The following is a 19,947-nucleotide window of genomic DNA, read 5'->3' on the forward strand; positions in this document are numbered from 1 at the left end:
GCAGCCATTGTGACGATGCAGCAATTCATGTGGCAGTTGGACATTGTTGGTGTTGCACATTTTGTGATGGATTGTTTTGATTATTTGGATGCTGCCAGTTCATCCAATCAGCCCTAGGCGGCTGGAGTGATGTAATCTTCCTTCCTTCCTTCCTTCCTTCATTGCCTCCTCCTGAGGTCCTCTATTAATTTGTAAGACGCTATCATCACTCCACGGCAGGTAAACTGCAAAGGCTGGCACTTGCGTGTGTGTTTAAGTCGGTGCGTGGGTTGCAACTGCTGTAGCTACAGGGGAAGGGGGCCAATGAATTGGCAGCAAAATCGCCCAGCAGATGGTCGTTCATCAAGTTATCAAAGGGTATCATTGATCCCTACTCACGATCGCATGTATTATTACACCTTTTGACCACAAGACATTTCTGGCCTTGGTGCTGGTACGGCTGCAGGATTCAAGAGGCAGTGCTCTCTCATAAATAGCCAAAAAGGATGTAAATTTTTTCCCCACGGAAATGAAACAACTCAGCTGGATATGCTTGTTCTGGAACAGCATTTTGGGGGATGTCATTCAATTAGCTAGAAGACCGCTGAAGGACGGCGCAAAACGATCTCGGTCCATTTTGCATTGAGGGCGTAGCAGTGAACATGCGCAAGGAGCAACTCTCGACCTCTCGAAATGTAAGACCCGCTCTGCGCATCGCTTGGCCATGCAATGAGAGGTCCTTAATGACCCTCCCACTTTCTGTCGCCACACACAGCGCTCTGCGTCAACCTCACCCTACAACTGCTCTAACGCGGCAAGCCCAGCTAATCAAATCCCCCTGCATTGCAAACAACACCGACTGAGCCTTCCTGCATATTGATCAGACATTGGCCAGTCTACCTTGGGCATCACCTCACGTGATAGGGCCCTCGACCATATATTCAACACGGCATTTGCATGCAGACACCCTGCTTCAATTTAGACAATGAGGAATGCACACATCAAAGCAGGGCGAGCGCCAGGGAAGGAGAATTGGCTGCCTCGCAGGGTACATGCAATGCTTGCAATATTCATGACACCTCCGGCCCACAAGCATGATTGATGGCATTAATGCACTCAAGTGTGTCATCTGGTAACAGAGAAGCCAGGGCGCACTGTGTAAGTGGGCGCGGGTGACGCTTTGGAGCGCTTTAACAAAGGCGGCCGTCCTGAGGGGCAGCTTCTTCTGGCGGCTGATCTCCCAGATCTGCGCAAAGGCCTCTGTCATCTTCAGGTCAAGCCGTTTGTTGACCTCCTCCTCCTCCCAGCGGAAGTTCTGCAGGTTCTGGACCCACTCAAAGAAGCTCACTGTCACGCCGCCTGCACACCCCAAAAAAGGTCTTCAACAGCTGCCAAGAAGCCCTTCCTGACACCTGGGCACTGCATTCTCTAGCACGTGTTCAGCGCACATCAAAGACTTAACAGTGTGCACCGCTGTGAAGGCTACCCGTATCAAGCATTCATGGGCACGATGAGACCTGTAATACCCATCTAAAAGCCAGACTAGGGCTGCAGAGCTTTAATCTACAAAACAGCCTTGCATGGGGTATATGGCATGAATGGGCAACGATAAAAATATGATATTCTAAATGTCATATCATAAAAAGACATATAGGGGGCTCTAAAGAGCAGAATAGCATGGGGGCTATGGCGTGCATGGATTGTCAGGCTCCAAACATGTGTCAGATATGCTTGGCAAAAGGTACAATACCTCCGTTGGTGTAGATGTCTGGCAGCACAACAATGCCGCGCTCGCGCAAGATCTTGTCGCCCTCCGGAGTGGTGGGGCCATTGGCAGCTTCCACCACGTACTTGGCGTCCACCTGCCCAGCCGTGTCGGCATTGATAACGCCCTCGATGGCCGCAGGCACAAGCACGTCGCAAGGGATGCTCAGGATCGTGTCCTTGTCGATCGCCTCCCCTGCACACAGCAGCAGCCCGAATCAATATTCCTAGACCTCTGTGGTGCGTTTGCATGACGCTGGGAGCTGCTGAAGATGAATGGCTATGCAAAGAAAGTATCCTGCTTCTGTCGTATCAGAAGGAAAGACTGAGAGAGAAAAGAGCAGCTCGCGTTCCCAATGCACAGGAGTCCCTCTGTTTGGTTGGGCGCAAGTGTTTGGGTGACATGAAGCACCTTCTGAAAAGGCGCTGAGCAGGTCGCCGTCAGCAATGTGGCGACGCAGGGCCTTGATGTCCAGCCCATTCTCATTGTAGACCGCGCCAAAAGCGTCCGATACCGCAATCACCTTGCCGCCATGCTCCTCAAAGATTTCCGCAGCCCAGGAGCCCACGTTGCCAAATCCCTGAGGGCAACAATGACCTTGCTACAGGGGTGCGCATGCATGCAGCGGAGCATTAGCAGAGCATAAGGTTAGCGTCGATGTCACCGGCAATGCTATTGTACATCATGCGGTGCTTGATAGAATTGCTCTTGCATGGGCCCTAGAGATTGAAGGGAGGGGCCCACCTGGATGACAAATTTCTTGTCGGTAATTGACCCGGCGCCTGTGGCCTTCAGCATCTCGCGCGTGGCAAAGACTGTGCCCCGCCCAGTGGCAGCTTCCCTGCAAGAACAGAAGCGCAGACCTCACAAAATACGCTTCCGTCTCCATATGGCTGGCTCTCAGCACGGTATACTGGGGAAGAAATTGCAGCAACAAGATAGCTGCAGACCTGCCGTAGCTGCCGTGCAGGTGCACTGGCTTGCCGGTGACAACGCCTGGAGAGAACCCGCTGAACTTGGAGTACTCATCAAAGAACCAAGCCATGACGCTGGCATTGGAGCCCACATCTGGTGCAGGGATGTCCACCTGGGGACCGATGGTGTCCTTGATTGCCTGCACAGCTCAGCGATCACAGGCCTTAGACACTGCATTGCAATGTCAAGCTGGCGGCAGGCCTGCTTGTTTGTTGAGCATGCAGCACCAGATAGCATTGCGATCGCTGCGTAGATGCTGGAACAGGGTTGCTCTGCCCGCAGGAGGCAAGCCACTGGAGAGGGGACTGCAAAAGGCAAGCCGCAGAGGGTGCTGACCTGGACTAGCTTCCTGGTAAGCTTCTCAAGCTCGCGCTCTGACAGGAGCTTGGGGTCGACAGAGATGCCGCCCTTGGCCCCGCCGAAGGGGATGTCCATGACAGCTGTCTTCCACGTCATCAAGGATGCCAAACTGCACACCACATGGGCGATCAGTTTATACCTCCAGTGGCTGTGCTCCCATTGCTGCTTTCAGGAGTGCGATTGCACTGCCTCGATGACAAAGACCACCCATAAAGCACGCTGCATGTGGCATAAGAGGGGGTGGCAAGGGCTCACCTGCGCACATCATCCAGATCCACTTTGGGGTGGTATCTGAGGCCGCCCTTGTAGGGCCCACGGCTGTCATCATGCTGCACTCGGTAGGCATTGAAGGTCTCGATCTCGCCGTTGTCCTTGGTGATGACGAGCTCCACTAGCACCTCCCTCTGGGGCGTCAGCAGTAGCCTCTGCAGCTTCTGGGGGTACTCCAATTCCTTCAATGCCTGCAAGACAGGTTGCAAAGGACATTCGTATTGTGGAATTTCTACCAGGAGGGAGGCCCCTCTGACCAAGCAGGCTGAGTCAGGGTCCAACAGCCCATATAGGGCAGACGGATTTGGAGCAACGCTCTGTTATTGCAAGAGAGAATCAGGATTGCGTGTAGATGCTTTTCTGTGCAGAGACAACATAACGATGAATTTTTTTCCGTTTCACTGATACGACCCAGCTCGATCTTCTTTACTAGTCAGCAGAAAAATGGCGCGTGGGGTGCCAACCGCAGGAAGACATGGCACGAGAACAAGGCATTTGCCAACTTGAAAGCCTGTTATATTTATCGCCTGCAGTTAATCAAGCACCTCCTTGATGAAGTAGTTTGTATTTGCCGACGCGCTGTTCTGCCTCTTCTGGAGATCACTGTGGCGCAGACTTGTCAAGCACGGCGCTGCAACACATTGCTGCAATCGTCCCAGGAGACCAGAGCTTCTTTTCAGAGCGTGCATGACGGGCGTTACTCACTTCGATTTGGCATATACCCCGATGGTCCTCCCTATTAAGTCTTAGACGTGCAAAGTCCTCTGTATGCAATGCCCAGGAATCAGCAAAATACTGAATTATGCTTCTATCAATGATAAGGGTTCAATTGCAACTACTTCTGCTCCGCTGAAAGTTCAAGCAGCGATTGCTCGATCTGAGTCATCATGTCTACGTAGAAAGCTGAGCGTTTCTAGATGGAGGCGTTCCCTGCCTGGTGCCACGAAATGCTCGAAATTTGCAGATCAGGAGCGATTTGCGGTAGCTATGATCCCACAAAGCATCAGAAATAAGCTTTCTGCTAGCGTGTCACTGTCCGAGCTTGGTTCCCTTGGAAGTTCCGCATCATTCACAGATCGGCATGTAACTCGATCCCTGCGAAGATTCGCTTGCTACACTAGCTGGAATGCCCACAGATCTTTGAGAAGTAACCTAGTGAAGTGCTATGTAGATACTGGTATACGAGTGCGCCAGGCACGCATCGAGGATGCCAAGGCAGTCGCAAGTGTTTGTGCGGAGGTGAAGGATGTGCCTTTGCCTGTTGTAATGTCGTGCTTCTGCTTGTGCTCGTAGTACTATGCGGGCCTTTTTGAGACATGCTGCCAACGCAGGCTTTCGATTTTGGGCCAAATTCATTCAAGGCAAGGGAAGGGCGGGAGTCATGGTTGGGGTCAATGTTGATCCAGACAGCCAAGTTGGATTTGGAGAGGCAGGTCGTCAGAGCTCTGGAGAGCAAGCAGAAGGTGCAGTCTAATGACTTTTGCATTTATTACTGAATAGATTATACTGGGATCACATGTGCGGTCCTTCTAGCACTGTTTGTGTTGCTTTCCAGGCGTCCAGACAAGCTAGGTTGCTCCTGCTTGACCGCCAAGCGGATGACATGCGTGCTGAGCTTGCAGCGCTGCGAGAGGGGCGCCAGAGGAGGATCGTGCCGAGGATCTCGGCTGTTGAGAAGTGATCGTCACCTCCTGATGCGCCTTAGCCATGCATATAAAGCATAGATCCTCCAGCATGATACACAACAAATATCTGTGCCTACCTAACGCACATCCGCTTGGTGCCAAGGTGACAGGAATGGGTGGGCTGCCATGCAGGGCACAGCAGCTGAGTCTGCAGAAGCGGAGGAAGTGTGCCTGTCTGGTGGCAGAGTCAGTGGCAGACAAGACCCTTGTCGGATGCGCATTCACATCTCTTGTGGCGCCCGAAGCGCTGCTGCCGCCTCCCTGGCCGACCACCAAGCCACTGCGCTTCTACATGAGCAATCTGGGCGTGCTGCAGAGCCACCGCAGGCGCGGCGTGGCTCTGGCTCTGCTCAAAGCCTGCGAGACTCTGGGTGAGACCCTTGAGCCTGCCACCACCTTCAAGACCTGCAGCCTGGCCATCAAAATTGCTTGCATGCGCAGCTGCCTTCCTTGTCATGGCTCCCTTGTGAGAGACTTTTGATTGATGTTACTGTCGTTTCGGATTTTATTGATTTGGCCCCGGCTGGCGGCTAGCGGTATAAATACAGAGCACCGTGCCCATGGTTGATTGGGTGTTGCTTGGATCTGGCGTGTCCAACAAGGGTAGGATTGTCTGCAGGATGTATCTTGCCTTTTGGCAGGAAAAGCGTGTATAATGATAATAAATATGTTTGTTCGTGGGTGGGGCAGGGCGCAGGTGGGGGGAGGAGAGTGTTTGGCTGCACACTGAAGCAGACAATGCTGGCGCTAATGCCCTCTACCAGGCAGCAGGTTACAGCATTCACTGTGAGGGGTCCCCAGGCATGTCTGGGATTTTTACCAATTTGTTTGGTATTGGCAGCAAGGACAGGCTGTACTGGAAACCTCTCTTGCCAGTGCAGAGTGCTCATAAGGGTGCTGAGGTGGCCCTGGATGACCTCCAAATAGAGGGTGCTGTCCGGGACAGAGACAAAGTCTTTGTTTGGGACGCTGTCACGATGAAGTCAAAGGAGGATCAGTAGTAGGGTTCTCTGCTACAGTTCTGGGAACAATTCCCAACATGATGTGCCTGCTGTGTACACATGTGTAGACAAAAGACTATATTGCACTGTGATATCCAACCCCAGTAAGGAGCGTGCAGACCTTGATTGATGACATGAGACTTGGCAGCTTTGTGCACTGTGGTGCTTCAAGTATTAATATTGGACCACATCCATATATTGGATTACAATGTTGGACCACATCCAAGGTCGGGATGATCACATGACAAAGCCATATTGGTGCTTGTTACAAAAATCACTTCGAGATATCTTGCGTGACTCCGTCCAAGTTGCATGCAAGCCCCATCCAGAAAGGGGTAGAACCCACAGGACAGTGCTATTTTATTGTCATTGACCACCATTGTTGAAGAAATTTGAGCTGACATCGTGCTATGAGTATCGGTGATAAACAAAAAGCATGCAAAACCGTTTTGTGATATGACCATGCATGATTTTTACAGAGTTTATATTTCATTGATCATCAGTCTAGCAGATCCTGTACATCAAAGAGAATGTGCAAGCTCTCAATAAGAATACCAAGAGGTCACCTGAGATGGTCTATGAGATGCTGTACAAAAGTTAGACATTGCTTGCTCTCCTCACAGGTAACAATAGAAGACACAGATCTCCTAGGTCTCTAAACAGAACCTACCACATGAGCCTCTAAGCCAAGGTCATTTGTTTGATTGACATACGATCAAAATCAAGCTCCAGAGTCCAAGGAATGCAATTGCACACAAGGACGGATTCTCTTGCAGATTCATCATGCAGATTCATCATGTTTGGATTGCTGCTTGTGTTGCTAGCTTTGTGACTCTGTACAGTGTGAGCTCTATTACTCCAAACGCAGAGTATCACTCAGCGGTAGACAGCGAATGCATCTGGCTTGGTGCCCACAGCCTCCTCAATCTTCTCCAGGACCTCAGGTGTCAGCATCGGCACCACATTCAGGGCTCCAAAGTTGTCCTTAATCTGCAGCACATAAAAGAAGCCCATGGGAACGCAGGATTTGCAGCGCCCACTTGTCTGTTGTGCGCACAATAAGGACCATATCTGACTCCCACACAGTAACTTTGAGAGAACATGCAGGATAAGGTTTATGCTCTAGACTAGTATTGACAGTAGACTTGAGGGCCCCTCACCTGCTCTGGCTTGGTGGCTCCAGTGATGACGGTGGAGACATCGCTGTTCTTCAAGCACCACGCGAGCGCGAGTTGCGCCAGTGTGCAGTCCAGCTCCTGCACAGATGCACAATCCCTTTCTTCAGAAACAAGGAAATATACACTGTTGTACCTGTATCACTTCCTTCAAATTACAGCACCTTCATCTCGCTCGTACAGGTACAGCGACACGCAAAGAGTTGTATCGGCACGGTAAAAAAACACGCTGCGGTAAAGGAAGTCACCTTGGCAATGGGCTTCAGCTTGTCCACCCTGTCGAGGTTGGCCTCTATCAGCTTCTTCTCCTTGAGGCCCTGCTCCACAGAACACCAAGCACATTACTATTGGCTACACAAGTCAGCACCCATCTGCTCCACCACCACAAGCCTGCACTTCACCTGATCTGGTGCTGTGACAGTGCATGCACTTCATTGCCTGGAAAGAATTTCCGGGCCTGACAGAATATGAGCTAACACCATGTGCACACCGTACATGAGATGCACAAGGCAGCCCTGTGAAAGCATGCGCCTCCTCTACTCGGTGACTGAAGCCCGAGCAGGCTGAAGGGCAATTTCACTGTAAAGACACATATAGAACAGAAAAAGACACACCTTGTACATCTCCAAAGCCAGGCGGCTGTCAGCGGGAACATGGTCCTTGGCGTACTTGCCAGTCAGCATCCCAGAAGCCAGAGGGCTCCAGGTGGTCAGGCCCAGGCCCACCTTCTTGTACAGGGGGGCATAGTCCACCTCCACCTGCTCATCAACACCAGCAACGTGAGCATTGCATTCGTGTTTGCATATACTTGCAAAGCCCAATGGCCATTGTGTCCTTGAAGTCATCACCGCTTGAATCCGAGACAAAGTGCCCGATTGCTGTCACACTCAAAACACCTCCAGGCGCAGCAGCACTTCCACGCATGTCGGATGAAGGCAAAGATGTCCAGCAAAGGGCGTCCGGGTAAAAGCAAGGATGCAAGGCTATTCAAGGAATGCAGAGCAATGGTGTAGCATGTGACAATGGCAGTGTTGGTGCAGGCATATAACTGACCTTCTTCCTCTCGAGCAGAGAGTACTCGGGCTGCTCCATGGCGGGTCCAATGAGATTCAGACGGTCTGCAATCGCCCAAGCTTCAGTGATCTGCTGAGCAGTCCACTCAGATGTGCCCCTGTATGCATGAAGCTCTGCGATGAGGAATCAGGGCATATCAGGGCATTTGCAAGACAAGGATATTAAATACTGCATGCAAAAAAGGGTCGGTCAAATTTCAGAAAAGGGTGTGTCGGACAAAAAATGCTCACCAGTAGAATGCCCAGCCCTGGTCGATGACAAAGTTCATGGCGCGCACAGTCTCCTCGATGGGAGTAGTGGTGTCGGGCCGATGGCAGAAAATAAGGTCCACGTAATCCAGCTGCAGACGCTTCAGGGATGCCTGCCAGAAACAAATTGCAAACTTGACAAGAGAGCATGCACACCAGATTGTAATTCAAACTTGTGTACCAAAGAGTGGAGAGGGTTATGGGCAATAATGAACCACAAAGACCCTTGTGAAGAGTGCATTAGGGGATACTGAAAACGCTTTAGTCTTTAGTAAACCATAGTTGCATGTGTGCACGGACCTTTATGCCCTCAATGATGTGCTTTCTAGAGAGCCCCTTGTCGTTCACACCCTTGCCACCCCAGAAGATCTTGGTCGAAATTACATAGTCGCTGCGCTTCCATCCAAGCTCCTGTGAGCAAGAAGAATGATTTTGCAGTGATTTCCCCACCGCTGATACCAAAGCACAGTCTACAGATACCATGCCAAGACATGGTGGTGACATTAGTATTATGTGCATGCCAGAGAACCTGATTAGCCATACCTTGATGGCAGCACCCATGACCTCCTCAGCCTTGCCATCTGCATAAACCTAAATGGAAGACAGTTGTCAGCAATATGATCACTATGAATAACAACATGGCAGGCAAGTGGGTCCGGCAAGCAATGGACATTTGCAGAGAAAGGGATTTTGAAAGGCATCTACCTCAGCATTGTCGAAGCTGCACAGTGCACACAACAGCAGATTCAGAAACCTTCATGATGAACAGATGGCTGAAGGACGCTTCTGGGCACAAAATTGCAATGGGGAGGAAGAGCATGTACTCACAAATTGATGCCACCATCCCAGCACTGCTGCATGAGCTTCTTGGCCTACAGAATGAAAGCGGTGAGGGTTAGAAACGGCAACATATTCGAGCCAAGGGACAGCTTCCTGAACCATCTCACACGACTATCTATCCAACAGGGTGATCATTCAAAATTACATACCTGCGGTACGCCAATCTGATTGCCGAATGTCACCCACGCCCCGTAGCTCAGGGCGGACACCTGGACAGAAATAAAACATCACCCATTAACAAGTAGGCAATATCACGGAAGCTCGTCCGAACATTCAATCGAGAGCTGCGACTGCTGGTAAGACATGTGGCAGCTGCAAACTCAATGTTTTGAGAAAAGAAGCTCATGACAACGCGCAAGAAGAAGGACTGTCCTGACGTAATGAAGCAATGACTTATCACCACGTCGTCCCAATTGCGGTCAGAAAGGAAACATACGCTGTGTAAGCCAACCTACCTTAAGGCCGGTGCGGCCAAGATGCCTGTAAATCATGCCAGGAGCTTCATTTGACATTTTGTCCAAATTTCTCTGTCTTTGATCCCTAGACGATCTGCTTCTCCGCTCAACAGGCAAGGCCGGGAACCTTACACAGAAAGAAGATAGTACTTGAATGGTTTGCAATCGCTTATATCACACGAGGAACTTTTCAATATGCACGTTTCAATGTGCTTCCCCGTTCGTCAATGACCTGACTCATTTGGAAGCTAAGGGTTTGAATACTTCAGATCCCTGCGATAAAGGGGTATGACCTTAACGTCCAAACGGAGACGAGGGACAGAGAGCTCGGAACACAAAGCTCGACAAAGCTGTGGGAAGTAGGTATCATTTCCAAAACTTTGCTGTGATATTCTGCCTGCATTCTGCGCAATTCATGCGTCCTTGAGCATGGTGCGAGGAAAAGAAGAGATGCCGGAGGAACTGGCACAGAGGACTGTGAGCAGGCTGTTCCGAAGAGCAGAGAAGCCCCAGGCGTCGGAGGAACCGGGTACCTCCTGTCAGGACGTCAATGTTGAGTCTCCCTGTCGCTTGCGTCGCTCAAAGAGAGTGGCCGCCCGCCAGGAGCGTGAGGCTAACGCTCCAGTCCAAGAAGAACCTAGCCACAGCCAGAAGAGAATTTGCAGGCGGAATGCAAGGACCTCAACAACTTCATCGCAGTTGGGTTACTTTGCGTACCTTCCTGAAGAGGTGAGGGTCCGAAGTCCTGCTTCTAAATTTCAATGGGTTCCACTGTGACCTCCCTCAAACTTAAGACAACAGGGCGGTATGCACCTCCCGAATAGCACTGGTTACAATATCTGAATATTAGACAAGTTAATTGACAATTTCCTCCTATTGCCCCTGACGTCCTGTGTGCCAAGATGTCCTTTTTGCTCATTCTAGCCAGCATGAACCGTTTGGGTTCCACAAGAAGCCGGGGCTCTAATTGACGCGCATACGAATTTGAGGTGATGTCCATATGCTACATGCGCTGATGTGGCTCACAGCTTGTGGAGAAGATCCTGGACCTCTGTGACCCCAGGGAGCTGGGCAATCTGTGTGCAACGTGCCGCTTCTTCAGCAAAAGCAGCATCATCCAGAGCATTGGGAAGTGTCGCATATCTGCCATACCACGCGCTAAGGGTCTTCAGCCTGCTTCCAGGTGAGGGCCATTGTAAACCCTGACCACAATCATTCACTTGTTGCATACATTGCTGGGAACTGCAGGTGATGCGTGACATGACTTCTGCTATTCATTGCGATGCAGCAAAAGGGAGACGTGGCTCTCTCTGCTGCACTTCATCACCAGCCAGTCCAGAGGAGCTGCTCAGGGCACAGCCATTGCTTTGGGTGCATATCACACAGCTGGCCTATTCGTCAGCAATGCCCTGTTCCTGGATGCTGTTCCTGACAGCAGTGACAGTGCAAGCAGCCCCCCTTATGAGCTCTCCACCTTTGGCAGGGGTAGGTGTCCCACATGTCAAGCCTTGGACATGAGTAATCATTTATGCCCCTTCCACAGAGTGCCTGCCTTGGCTCGTGCATGTTCCTCATGAAGGAGGGCTGACATCTTGAGGACTTCATTTTCTTCAGGATTCCATGGGCAGCTTGGAAATGCAGATTATGGCACTGCTTACAGGCCTGTGATGTGTTGCAGCAGCTCAGGAGGCAATTTTCTGGTGCGCAACCTCAAATGCCATTTTATGCCCTGCATGTTACTTTCATAAATGTCATCTAGGCACCTAGCAAATCGGTGTTCACATTAGCATTTGGAAAGGGATGTGGGTGCCTTGCAGACTAAGTACAATGGGCAGCCTGCTGTGGTGGCGTGCGGATCAAATCACTCTGTGCTCATATCGAGGCGTGGTGAGCTCTTCACATGGGGACTGTCATCAAGCGGAGAGCTGGGTCACAGTGAGACTCCCATCGACCTCAATGTGCCTCGCCAGGTATTCAACAGAGTCCTGCGTCTTCTCTCCTCATCTGTGTTATCTGAGCATCTGACGCTTCTGTTTCTGCAGTACATGTCCTGGCCAACTAGCTAATGCCAGCACCTTATGTCATGAGGAAACATGCTTGGTGAGCAGGTGGCATCCCTGCACCGCACGCGCATTGTGTCAGTCAGCGCCGGTGGCAACCACACGCTGGCCATCTCAGAGGCTGGAGAGCTGTGGTCTTGTGGGCGCGGCCGGCATGGACAGCTGGGACTGGGGACCTTTGAGGACCAGACACTCCTGCGCAAAGTCACCACCCTGCAGTGAGTCTGCAGCGCCCTCTTGTCAGTTCTTGCTGGCACACTTGGTGGTGTGGATGAGATGCAAATTCTTTCATGGGCTTGAGCTGTGATATTCTGCTCTGCAGGGGCATCCGCATAGTGTCTGCAGCAGCTGGGGAGAAGCACAGCGTGGCATTGGGCAGCCATGGCTGCATGTACACATGGGGATGCGGCCGGCATGGTCAGCTTGGGCTGGAGAATGTTGCAGACTTTGTGGCACTGAACATGGCAGCCCCTGTGGCTGTCCACCAGCCTCAGCGTGTCAGCTCCCTTGATCCCAACCACCTTGACCCCTGGGACAGGTGCGGTTTTTTGCTTGGACTGTATATTCAATGATGAGTTCATTCTCATTCGGTTCATACACATGCATGGGCCTACAGATTCTTGCAATGGTGGTAAGTTGTGACCTGACATGCATGGATGTGCGTGTGATTGCAGGATCACTGCAGTTGCTGCGGGCCTCAACCACACAGTTGCTCTGACAGTGGCCGGCGACATCTTCATGTGCGGCCACAACAAGCATGGCGCCCTTGGCTTGGGAGACACTGCCAACCGCTTCCTGCCCACAAAGGTGACCTAACCTTTGCACATCAATGTTTTATTGCCACTCTTTTTATTGGGAACAGTGCTAAGCAGGGCAGGATCATAAGCTCAAGGCCCTGCATCCTGTTCAGGTCGATCTGGCGCCGACTCTGGCAATGACAGGCAACGTGGACCATGCAAGGGCAAAGGGCACAGTGCTGGCCAGGGGAGTACAGGTGGCCTGTGGCGGCATGCACACCCTGGCGCTGATCAAGGTCAAGGGGGAGCTCATCGTGACTGCTGCAGGTCTGTAACAGCTCCACATATCACTAGCATTGTGCTGTTTTCTATGCTAGCTGTCTGGGTACATTTTATTGTGGTCTGTTTGTAACAGGCAGCACAGGTGCCTGGCCGTCCATTTGTTGATGGCTTTGTGTTGGTGGGACTGCAGGCTACAATGCCCACGGCCAGTTGGGCACAGGCGACACCACCAGGCGGCTGGTGTTCACGCCAGTGGAGGGCTTGGAGGGGGTCTCAGTGGTGTGCGTGGTGAGCGGGGAGCACCACTGCTGCGTGGTGTCCAAGGAGGGCAACCTGCACATGTGGGGCCGCGGCGACTGCGGACAGTTGGGCCTGGGAGATGACTTCAGCCGCTCCATCCCCACCCTGCTCCCCGACTCACATGTTGTCAACCCCGACCGCACCCTGCGCAGGCAGCCCTCCAGCAAGGCGTGAGCCGGCCTGAGGAGTTAGCCATCTCTGAAATGGCTTGCTGCTTCTGGCCAGGGACTGCACTGCACGTGCCGGGGACCCAGCCATTCCTCTGCAGTGGGCTACGCGCTCAGAGCAAGGAGGAATTTGCCCTGTGAGCATGTTTGGCCGGGGACGCAGCCATTGCTCTGCAGTGGGCTGCGTGCTCAGAGCAAGGAGGAGTTGGCCCTGTGAGGATATTTCGCTGGAGACTTCTTAGGACATTGTGTCAGAGAGGGATGGCAAAGACCATGTGAGAGATGCTTGGCTGCTCAAGTGCTACACTGCATGTCAGCTCAGGCTTTACCCCGTGATGCTACAGGTTGTAGTGTCTTGAATGCTGTTTTTAGCAAACTGCCGGTAAGCCTCTAGCTTGATTTTACGGTAGTAATTTTGTGCATTTGTATCCTGTGGACCCTAGCAGGTCTCCCAGGACTTAAGAACTGTAGAAGAACTTGAATGCAATTCCCCCTTGCACCTCATGGGGTGCAAAATGAAGGCAGAGCTCAAGCAGTACCTTGTGCAATGGAGAGAATGCATGGGACATATATTGAGACATTTAAGGGCCTTGATTACTCAACTGAACCACTTTTGTGCTTCGTTTTGCAGATCTATTGATTGCATATATGCCGATGCTGACTTACAAGCGAACCTAGATTGAGCGAGTTGTGTTTGAGTAGATGTTAGGGCTAGCATTTCTTCATTGAGCTCCACCAACTTGGGGTGAAATGTCTGTGCCACGATTGCTGCTGCAGAACCTTTTCTGTTTTCCTGAGCAGATATTGCCTATATCCTTGAAGCCTCTGCAATTTCCTTAGGATCACTTGGTCCTCCGACAGTGGTTTGCGCAATACACATGTGAGCCATTATAGGTCGATCAAACGAGAGACATGGATGTTATAGAGTCTATAATATAGACTGATGCACTGGTTGCATCTGTCCTTAGAAAATATGCAGGCAGGGTTGGCAGCCTGCAACCCATTGTAAATAGCTTCAGCCACAGTGAATGTTTCCAATGTACTGGCCATGGCATCATGAACATGCTCCATCTGGTGCAAAATCACATTACAGCAGACAACTGATCCTCACAATGGCCTCAGTATCTCTAGACACGATAGTGTTAGTTTGTCTCTCTCAACTTGGTGATGGGCACCGCAGTCATGTAGCTGCTTGTGCTGCTGGCACCAACAGGGCTGAACTCGGCACTCACGTCTCAGCCATTCACCTTAGATATATCGATATAGGGTATTGATCTTCAGTGTAACGTACATCAGATTGGGACAGTCCAGCACAACCAAGGATATATACTTCTAGGGCAATGGCCCCATGCGCATCTTCTATGGTACATGAACAGAACACTCGCTTTGTTGGTGGCACAACAGAATTCAGAATTCTTCTGCAGATCTGCAATGGCTTGTCGCCTTGCACACCCCCAAAATATACAAGTTCTCAAATGCCAGAATCACTCCTCCATTCTGGATTGTTGCTAGCTAGTTAGGGTCCAATACTTCATAGCCAGCGTGTGTGTTGATTGCTTTGGCTATTCGGCGCCGCTCCCTCGTCGCAAATTTCTCCACCACCTGACCGCCCTTGAAGAAGTAGAAGAGCGGCACTGCTTTGATCTTAAACTTGTCTGAAAGCTCTGACAGCTCCTCATACCTACAGCGCATGTCTAAATTTGAGGGCACACAGGAAAGACCCCATAGAGATCAAAGAGCACAGCTGATGCTTTCTGAACGGGCTCGTACTCATCAAAAATGTTGTGCCGCAGAAACATGACTGGTGAGTGCCGCTCCACACTGGCCCTGCACAGCTTTATGAACCCCGGCTGGATGTAGCGACAGCTCCCACAGGCAGTCTTAAAGAAGTCCACCACAACCTGAATGCGCAGGACCAACATAATGCTTTCTCCCTGTCTACCGGGACTACAAAAATGTGACACTCTGCAAAAGCTGTCCAGCTTGCCAGGTCGTACCAGAGTGTTCTCTCCTGCCTTCTCCAACGCATTGTCCAGATCTTCCACTGCAGATATGGCATCAAATTGTCAAGATTGCTATTCTGAGCACGGCACTGCACTTGGAAACAACAGACCTGCTGTCTGTATGGTGAGGGACAGCGAGATAAGGCGCCACCTGAATAGATGTCTCTCACACACTCGGCGGGGCAGGTGTCATCATTGGCCCCATCTTCACTCGTCACCGCTCTTTGTGCCTCTATCACAGCCTGATCCTGTCTGTACTTGTCTAGAATTCCTCGAGCCACTGTGCTATGGAGCCTCTCTTGAGCGCAGATTGACTTCGAACACGGCAGTCTTCTGTAAAACACATAAAATTTGGATCAAGGCAACGATTCTCAGATCGTGTGACAGACTGGTGCAATTCATCAACTGCTTACGAACGTTGAAATCGGGACAAGGAAAATATCAGCACAAGCACAGACAGTCATTGCAGATCTCGAAGCCTTGCCTCGTAAGCAATCTTAATGCATGCGGACAACAAGCAGGTTGCACAACGACTTCTTGATTCCTTAAAGGGAAAGAGGCCATCAGCCCTCTGGACTAGGGGCGTGATTCGATATGAAATTTTCCCGAGAGCAGTGCAAACCAAGATCCTCTACTCTACTGCAAATGATTGACATTCAAGCGTCGAATTGCTGTTGGAGCCAGTGAGCTTCTTGTCAGCAGCAAATCTACTGATCAGGGTCTCATATGAGAGGGTTTAGAATTTAAAGGGTCCCTAACAACTGCTGATCTGGCCTCGAACGTTTCGATGTTCTGTTCGCGAGCACATGCAGGGAAGCTCAGACAGAAGAGTAGTGTTTTCGATGGAAGTTGCGCTCGGTATGACGCTGTCGATCGCTTCACAGAACTGCCTGATGATGCGGCGAGATCTCGGATTCCTTGTTGACTGAGTCCGAGGTTTCGTGATCGGGGTGCATATAGGGATCTAAGGCTCCATCTGCAGATTAATACGATGAATGTTGCTTCCGGTACCATCCCTGCCCTGGAAACTTCATTGCTAGGGAAAGCTGAGCCGTCTCATGCTTCCAGTACTAGCATAGTGGTCTCCTTCAGGGGAGGCACTGGAGTACTGAGCATAAACAGAGACAATTCTGTGAGCTTCATCGTAGATAAGGTATACTGACCACCTTGCATACTGCCACAAATTGGCCTTGAAGAATAGTCCTTGGACAAGCAACACCTCCTCTTTGATGCAAGCGATTGAAAAAGCTATGCTGACTGAATGTCTCATGAACAGGCCATGAAATCTTCCCTGTTGAGGCCTGGATGCTGTGGCACTGCAGACCAGAACGTGCAGGTACTGTCCTGCACCCAAAGGGTCTCTGCTCGCTGCCTCATGTCAGCAATTTAGTCAGGTCCTTCCAACACAGGTATCTGTGCAGGTGAAAGAGGACGAGCTGATTGGTGCTTCTCTGGAGAAGGGCAATGGATTCAAAGTATGGTACTGCACTGTGAGCAGAAGCACCTTGGGTCGGCAGATTCGGTGGGTCCTTACATCAGCTTCACATGCATCTGAGAGATCTTTATGTATCTTCGTTCCAGACGTCATCAGTATGGCAGATCTCACCTGATTTAGTGCGAATACGCAAGTGACGCAGGCATCTGTGTAAGAGCGGACGCTTCACATGCACATCAGCACAGATAGCGCAGAAGACAGTCAATGTCCTGCAGAGCCTGGGCAGCCCGTCCAAGGGAAATCGTGGGAAGCGGCTGTTAGTCATCATCAATCCCCACAGCGGCCGTGGCAAGTGAGCAACACAGCCCTGTCCAAAATCTCCGCTGTCCTGCATTGAATGCATTCCACCCCTTTCTGTTCAATTGCTGCGAGATCAGGAAAAGTGACAAGGGCTCATGTGATTCAGGGCGAGGAAGACTTACCACAGTGTGGTGGAAGCCATGCTGCAAGCTGCCGGCTTTGAAGTGGTGCTTCACGTGACTGAGCGCCCAGGGCAGGCCACAGACATTGTCAGGGATGAGGCGCTGGAGCAGTTCCAAGCCGTTGTTGCTGTGGGTGGGGATGGGACAGCCTTCGAGGTTCTCCAGGTACCCTTTGATATTTCATCGGAGTCTGGTGCATATAGGACTGGCATGGAGTGACACCCAGTGCTCTTTTTTTGCTGTCGCTGACCAATGAGTAACTGTATATATTCAAGAATGCAGTATGGGTACTTTGGTTGTATGGCTGTCTGCTATGCTGGCTGTCAGGATGTATGGCTGTATATGTATCATGATCTCTCACGTCACATGCATGTTGCTGTGAAAGGCTCTCATGAGATGGCGCATTCCTGGCGCAGGGGTATTTCCACGGACAACACTGGCAGCAGCGCACAAGGACGCCCTTCTGCCTGGTCCCCAGCGGATCTGGGAATGCCCTGTCAGCCAACTGCGGGATGTGGGATGCGGTCACGGCTGCGTACGCTGTGTGCAAGGGCAAGCAGCGGCCCATCGACATCTTCTCAGTGCTGCAGGCGCAGGGGCAGCGCTTCTATGCGTTCCTGTCCATCTACTATGGCATGATGGCCAACCTGGATCGCGGCACCGACCATCTCAGGTGACATCACTAAACTAATAACTAGCATACTGTCAGGCTGATAATACACCCTGAGCTCAATCCCACAGTGGCGAATATTGCTTTCTTGGGCTGTCTGCCAATGCATCTGTGCAGCTTAATCCTGTACATTGCATTCTCCACTTTGAGTGTTGAAGTACCTCCAAATGGCAAGAAACTCTGGCCAAGAATTAATGCATGTGTGTGGCAACAGGTGGATGGGCTCTGTGCGTTTCACCATTGGAGCGCTGCATGAGATTTTCCAGAGGAAGAAATACGCAGCCCGAGTGGCGTTCTTGCCCTCAGCAAGCGCTGAGAGGCTGCCTCACGCAGACCGTGGCAGCAGCAGCCCAGGAAATGCTCATGAGCGCTCTGAAGGGAAAGCAGCCAGCAACAAGCAGGAGCATGGACGCATGGAAGGCAACTCAGCCCCACAGGGGCCTGCAACACAGATATTGGATGGTCTGGGTGACTTGTCACGGCTGGACCTTTTCAATGCCAATGCCCTGCCCCAGGTGTGCCTTCTCCTCCTTGCTGTATGCTTGCTGTATACTTCCCTGATAAGCCCACCATACAATGGCATCTTTGCAGGTCCCAGACAAGCAATTCCACCTTATTTTCAGCATGCAGATTATCTACAAGGGAATGTTCAAGTGTGTGCAAGAGCCACAGGTGAAGATGAAGCATGGATCATGCCTATGGGTTCATGAATGTGTGATCATTGATGTGCGATCATTTAAGAGTATAATTGTCTGCTGCACGTGGTATAAAGGTGTGAAATTTGCTGGGTGGTGTCGCAGGGGTGGCGGATGCTTCCCTGTGAGGAGACCTCCTTCTTTGCCGCTGTCAACCTGCCTTTCCTGGACTTCACCTCACGCACAGGGCCGCAGGCCGACTTTGACACAGGTCAGGAGAGCCTGCACCCAGCATTTACTGCAATGCAAATGGCCTGATAAAGCTGAAACATGGTTTCGCACAAATGCGCGTTCCAGGACTTGAAATGATGTGCCTTCAACAATGTTTGTTCTGTGCAGGCTGCCTGGACCTCATGTATGTGGAAGATCTGAAGTCAAGGAAGGAGGGCCTTGAGTTCCTGGAAGCGATTGGGAAAGGGAAGCACCTGGAGGGCAGCAACTGCCTCCTGGAGAAAGTTGCGGCCCTCATAATCGACCCTCTCAGCCCAGGTAATTACAATACACCTTAACAAATTTGCGGCTCTCCTGCATCCACTGCTCATTGGATACATCTGCATATCGAGCAGTTGTGTGATAATGGCTTCGCAGTTTTGCATCTGTGGGGATCCCAGAGAATTTCAGTGTTTGAAATTATAAACTCCAACCAATTACTGCGCTTGTTGATAGATTGGGTTGTGGCATGGCAGGCACATGGCTGGTAGTGGATGGAGAGGACATTCCCTATCGCCGTGTCTATGTTGAGGTGCATCCAAAACTTTGCACCGTGCTTGTTGCATGAACCTGGTTTTTTTGCCGAAAAGGACCGATTGAATCCCACAAACTGCCCTTGCAAACTTTGGGAGATACTATGGCAATGACAATGGGCAGGGAAAAAGCAATTGGCCGCTGTGCGGCGGAAACATGTGAAAGCACGCTGTCCTGCAGGGTCGTGCATGTGCAATGTCAGCTGCTGCTTGTTTGTCAAAGTATAGCATTGGAATAACTTGCCTGCCTTTTGTGTATATCTATAGTATCTATGTACACTAGATACAGCTTCTTGGACTTGAGTTTGTTGAAGACGCTCTTCTTAAATTGAATGCATGCTTGATAGCCTATGATAGCTGAGCTCTCATTGAATTGCCACGGAATGTGCAGCGCTGTCGCATGCGCGGTGAGTCAATATCGTTCATGTGTACCTGAGACTTATTTGCAGGCTCTGAATGGCTCTGGCAATATAGTGTCTATGCTGACCAGACATTGTAATTTTTGATAGAATGCAACTTGAATGTTGGAGACTCTACACGGGCTGC

At 51.0% G+C, this 19,947-nt stretch overlaps 6 protein-coding genes across 6 annotated transcripts; 3 read left to right on the forward strand and 3 right to left on the reverse strand.

Moving 5' to 3' along the window:
* Nucleotides 1-803: 803 nt before the first annotated feature.
* Nucleotides 804-4,551, reverse strand: COCSUDRAFT_63513 (glutamate dehydrogenase; the record flags this gene model as incomplete). The annotated part of the gene is made up of 10 exons (XM_005647635.1): nt 804-817; nt 1,135-1,338; nt 1,730-1,939; nt 2,156-2,324; nt 2,489-2,585; nt 2,695-2,858; nt 3,056-3,188; nt 3,335-3,540; nt 3,895-3,980; nt 4,533-4,551. The coding sequence occupies 10 exons, from the start codon at nt 4,549-4,551 to the stop codon at nt 804-806; spliced, it is 1,302 nt and encodes a 433-aa protein (XP_005647692.1).
* A 192-nt stretch (nt 4,552-4,743) lies between these two features.
* On the forward strand, nt 4,744-6,035 carry COCSUDRAFT_63514 (hypothetical protein; the record flags this gene model as incomplete). The annotated part of the gene is made up of 5 exons (XM_005647636.1): nt 4,744-4,812; nt 4,905-5,026; nt 5,167-5,405; nt 5,732-5,805; nt 5,916-6,035. 5 exons carry the CDS (start codon nt 4,744-4,746, stop codon nt 6,033-6,035), a joined length of 624 nt encoding a protein of 207 aa, XP_005647693.1.
* Nucleotides 6,036-6,493: 458 nt separating this feature from the next.
* On the reverse strand, nt 6,494-10,020 carry COCSUDRAFT_66187 (hypothetical protein). Its single transcript, XM_005647637.1, has 12 exons — nt 9,828-10,020; nt 9,522-9,581; nt 9,361-9,404; nt 9,238-9,253; nt 9,076-9,123; nt 8,833-8,943; nt 8,515-8,645; nt 8,264-8,381; nt 7,825-7,968; nt 7,459-7,527; nt 7,196-7,291; nt 6,494-7,025 (listed from the first exon to the last, which is right to left on the reverse strand). The coding sequence occupies exons 1-12, from the start codon at nt 9,882-9,884 to the stop codon at nt 6,912-6,914; spliced, it is 1,008 nt and encodes a 335-aa protein (XP_005647694.1). The 5' UTR covers nt 9,885-10,020; the 3' UTR covers nt 6,494-6,911.
* A 1,900-nt stretch (nt 10,021-11,920) lies between these two features.
* On the forward strand, nt 11,921-12,703 carry COCSUDRAFT_15606 (RCC1/BLIP-II; the record flags this gene model as incomplete). Its single annotated transcript, XM_005647638.1, has 4 exons — nt 11,921-12,105; nt 12,210-12,336; nt 12,382-12,425; nt 12,562-12,703. The coding sequence occupies 4 exons, from the start codon at nt 11,921-11,923 to the stop codon at nt 12,701-12,703; spliced, it is 498 nt and encodes a 165-aa protein (XP_005647695.1).
* A 2,182-nt stretch (nt 12,704-14,885) lies between these two features.
* COCSUDRAFT_15621 (hypothetical protein) lies at nt 14,886-15,295 on the reverse strand (the record flags this gene model as incomplete). The annotated part of the gene is made up of 2 exons (XM_005647639.1): nt 14,886-15,054; nt 15,144-15,295. The coding sequence occupies 2 exons, from the start codon at nt 15,293-15,295 to the stop codon at nt 14,886-14,888; spliced, it is 321 nt and encodes a 106-aa protein (XP_005647696.1).
* A 1,558-nt stretch (nt 15,296-16,853) lies between these two features.
* Nucleotides 16,854-19,564, forward strand: COCSUDRAFT_83701 (hypothetical protein; the record flags this gene model as incomplete). The annotated part of the gene is made up of 9 exons (XM_005647812.1): nt 16,854-16,898; nt 17,057-17,163; nt 17,278-17,458; nt 17,710-17,966; nt 18,178-18,478; nt 18,764-18,869; nt 18,998-19,147; nt 19,345-19,400; nt 19,526-19,564. 9 exons carry the CDS (start codon nt 16,854-16,856, stop codon nt 19,562-19,564), a joined length of 1,242 nt encoding a protein of 413 aa, XP_005647869.1.
* Nucleotides 19,565-19,947: the final 383 nt, after the last annotated feature.

The sequence above is a fragment of the Coccomyxa subellipsoidea genome, assembly GCF_000258705.1.
Source record: "Coccomyxa subellipsoidea C-169, whole genome shotgun sequence".
Classification (NCBI taxonomy): Eukaryota; Viridiplantae; Chlorophyta; class Trebouxiophyceae; family Coccomyxaceae; genus Coccomyxa; species Coccomyxa subellipsoidea.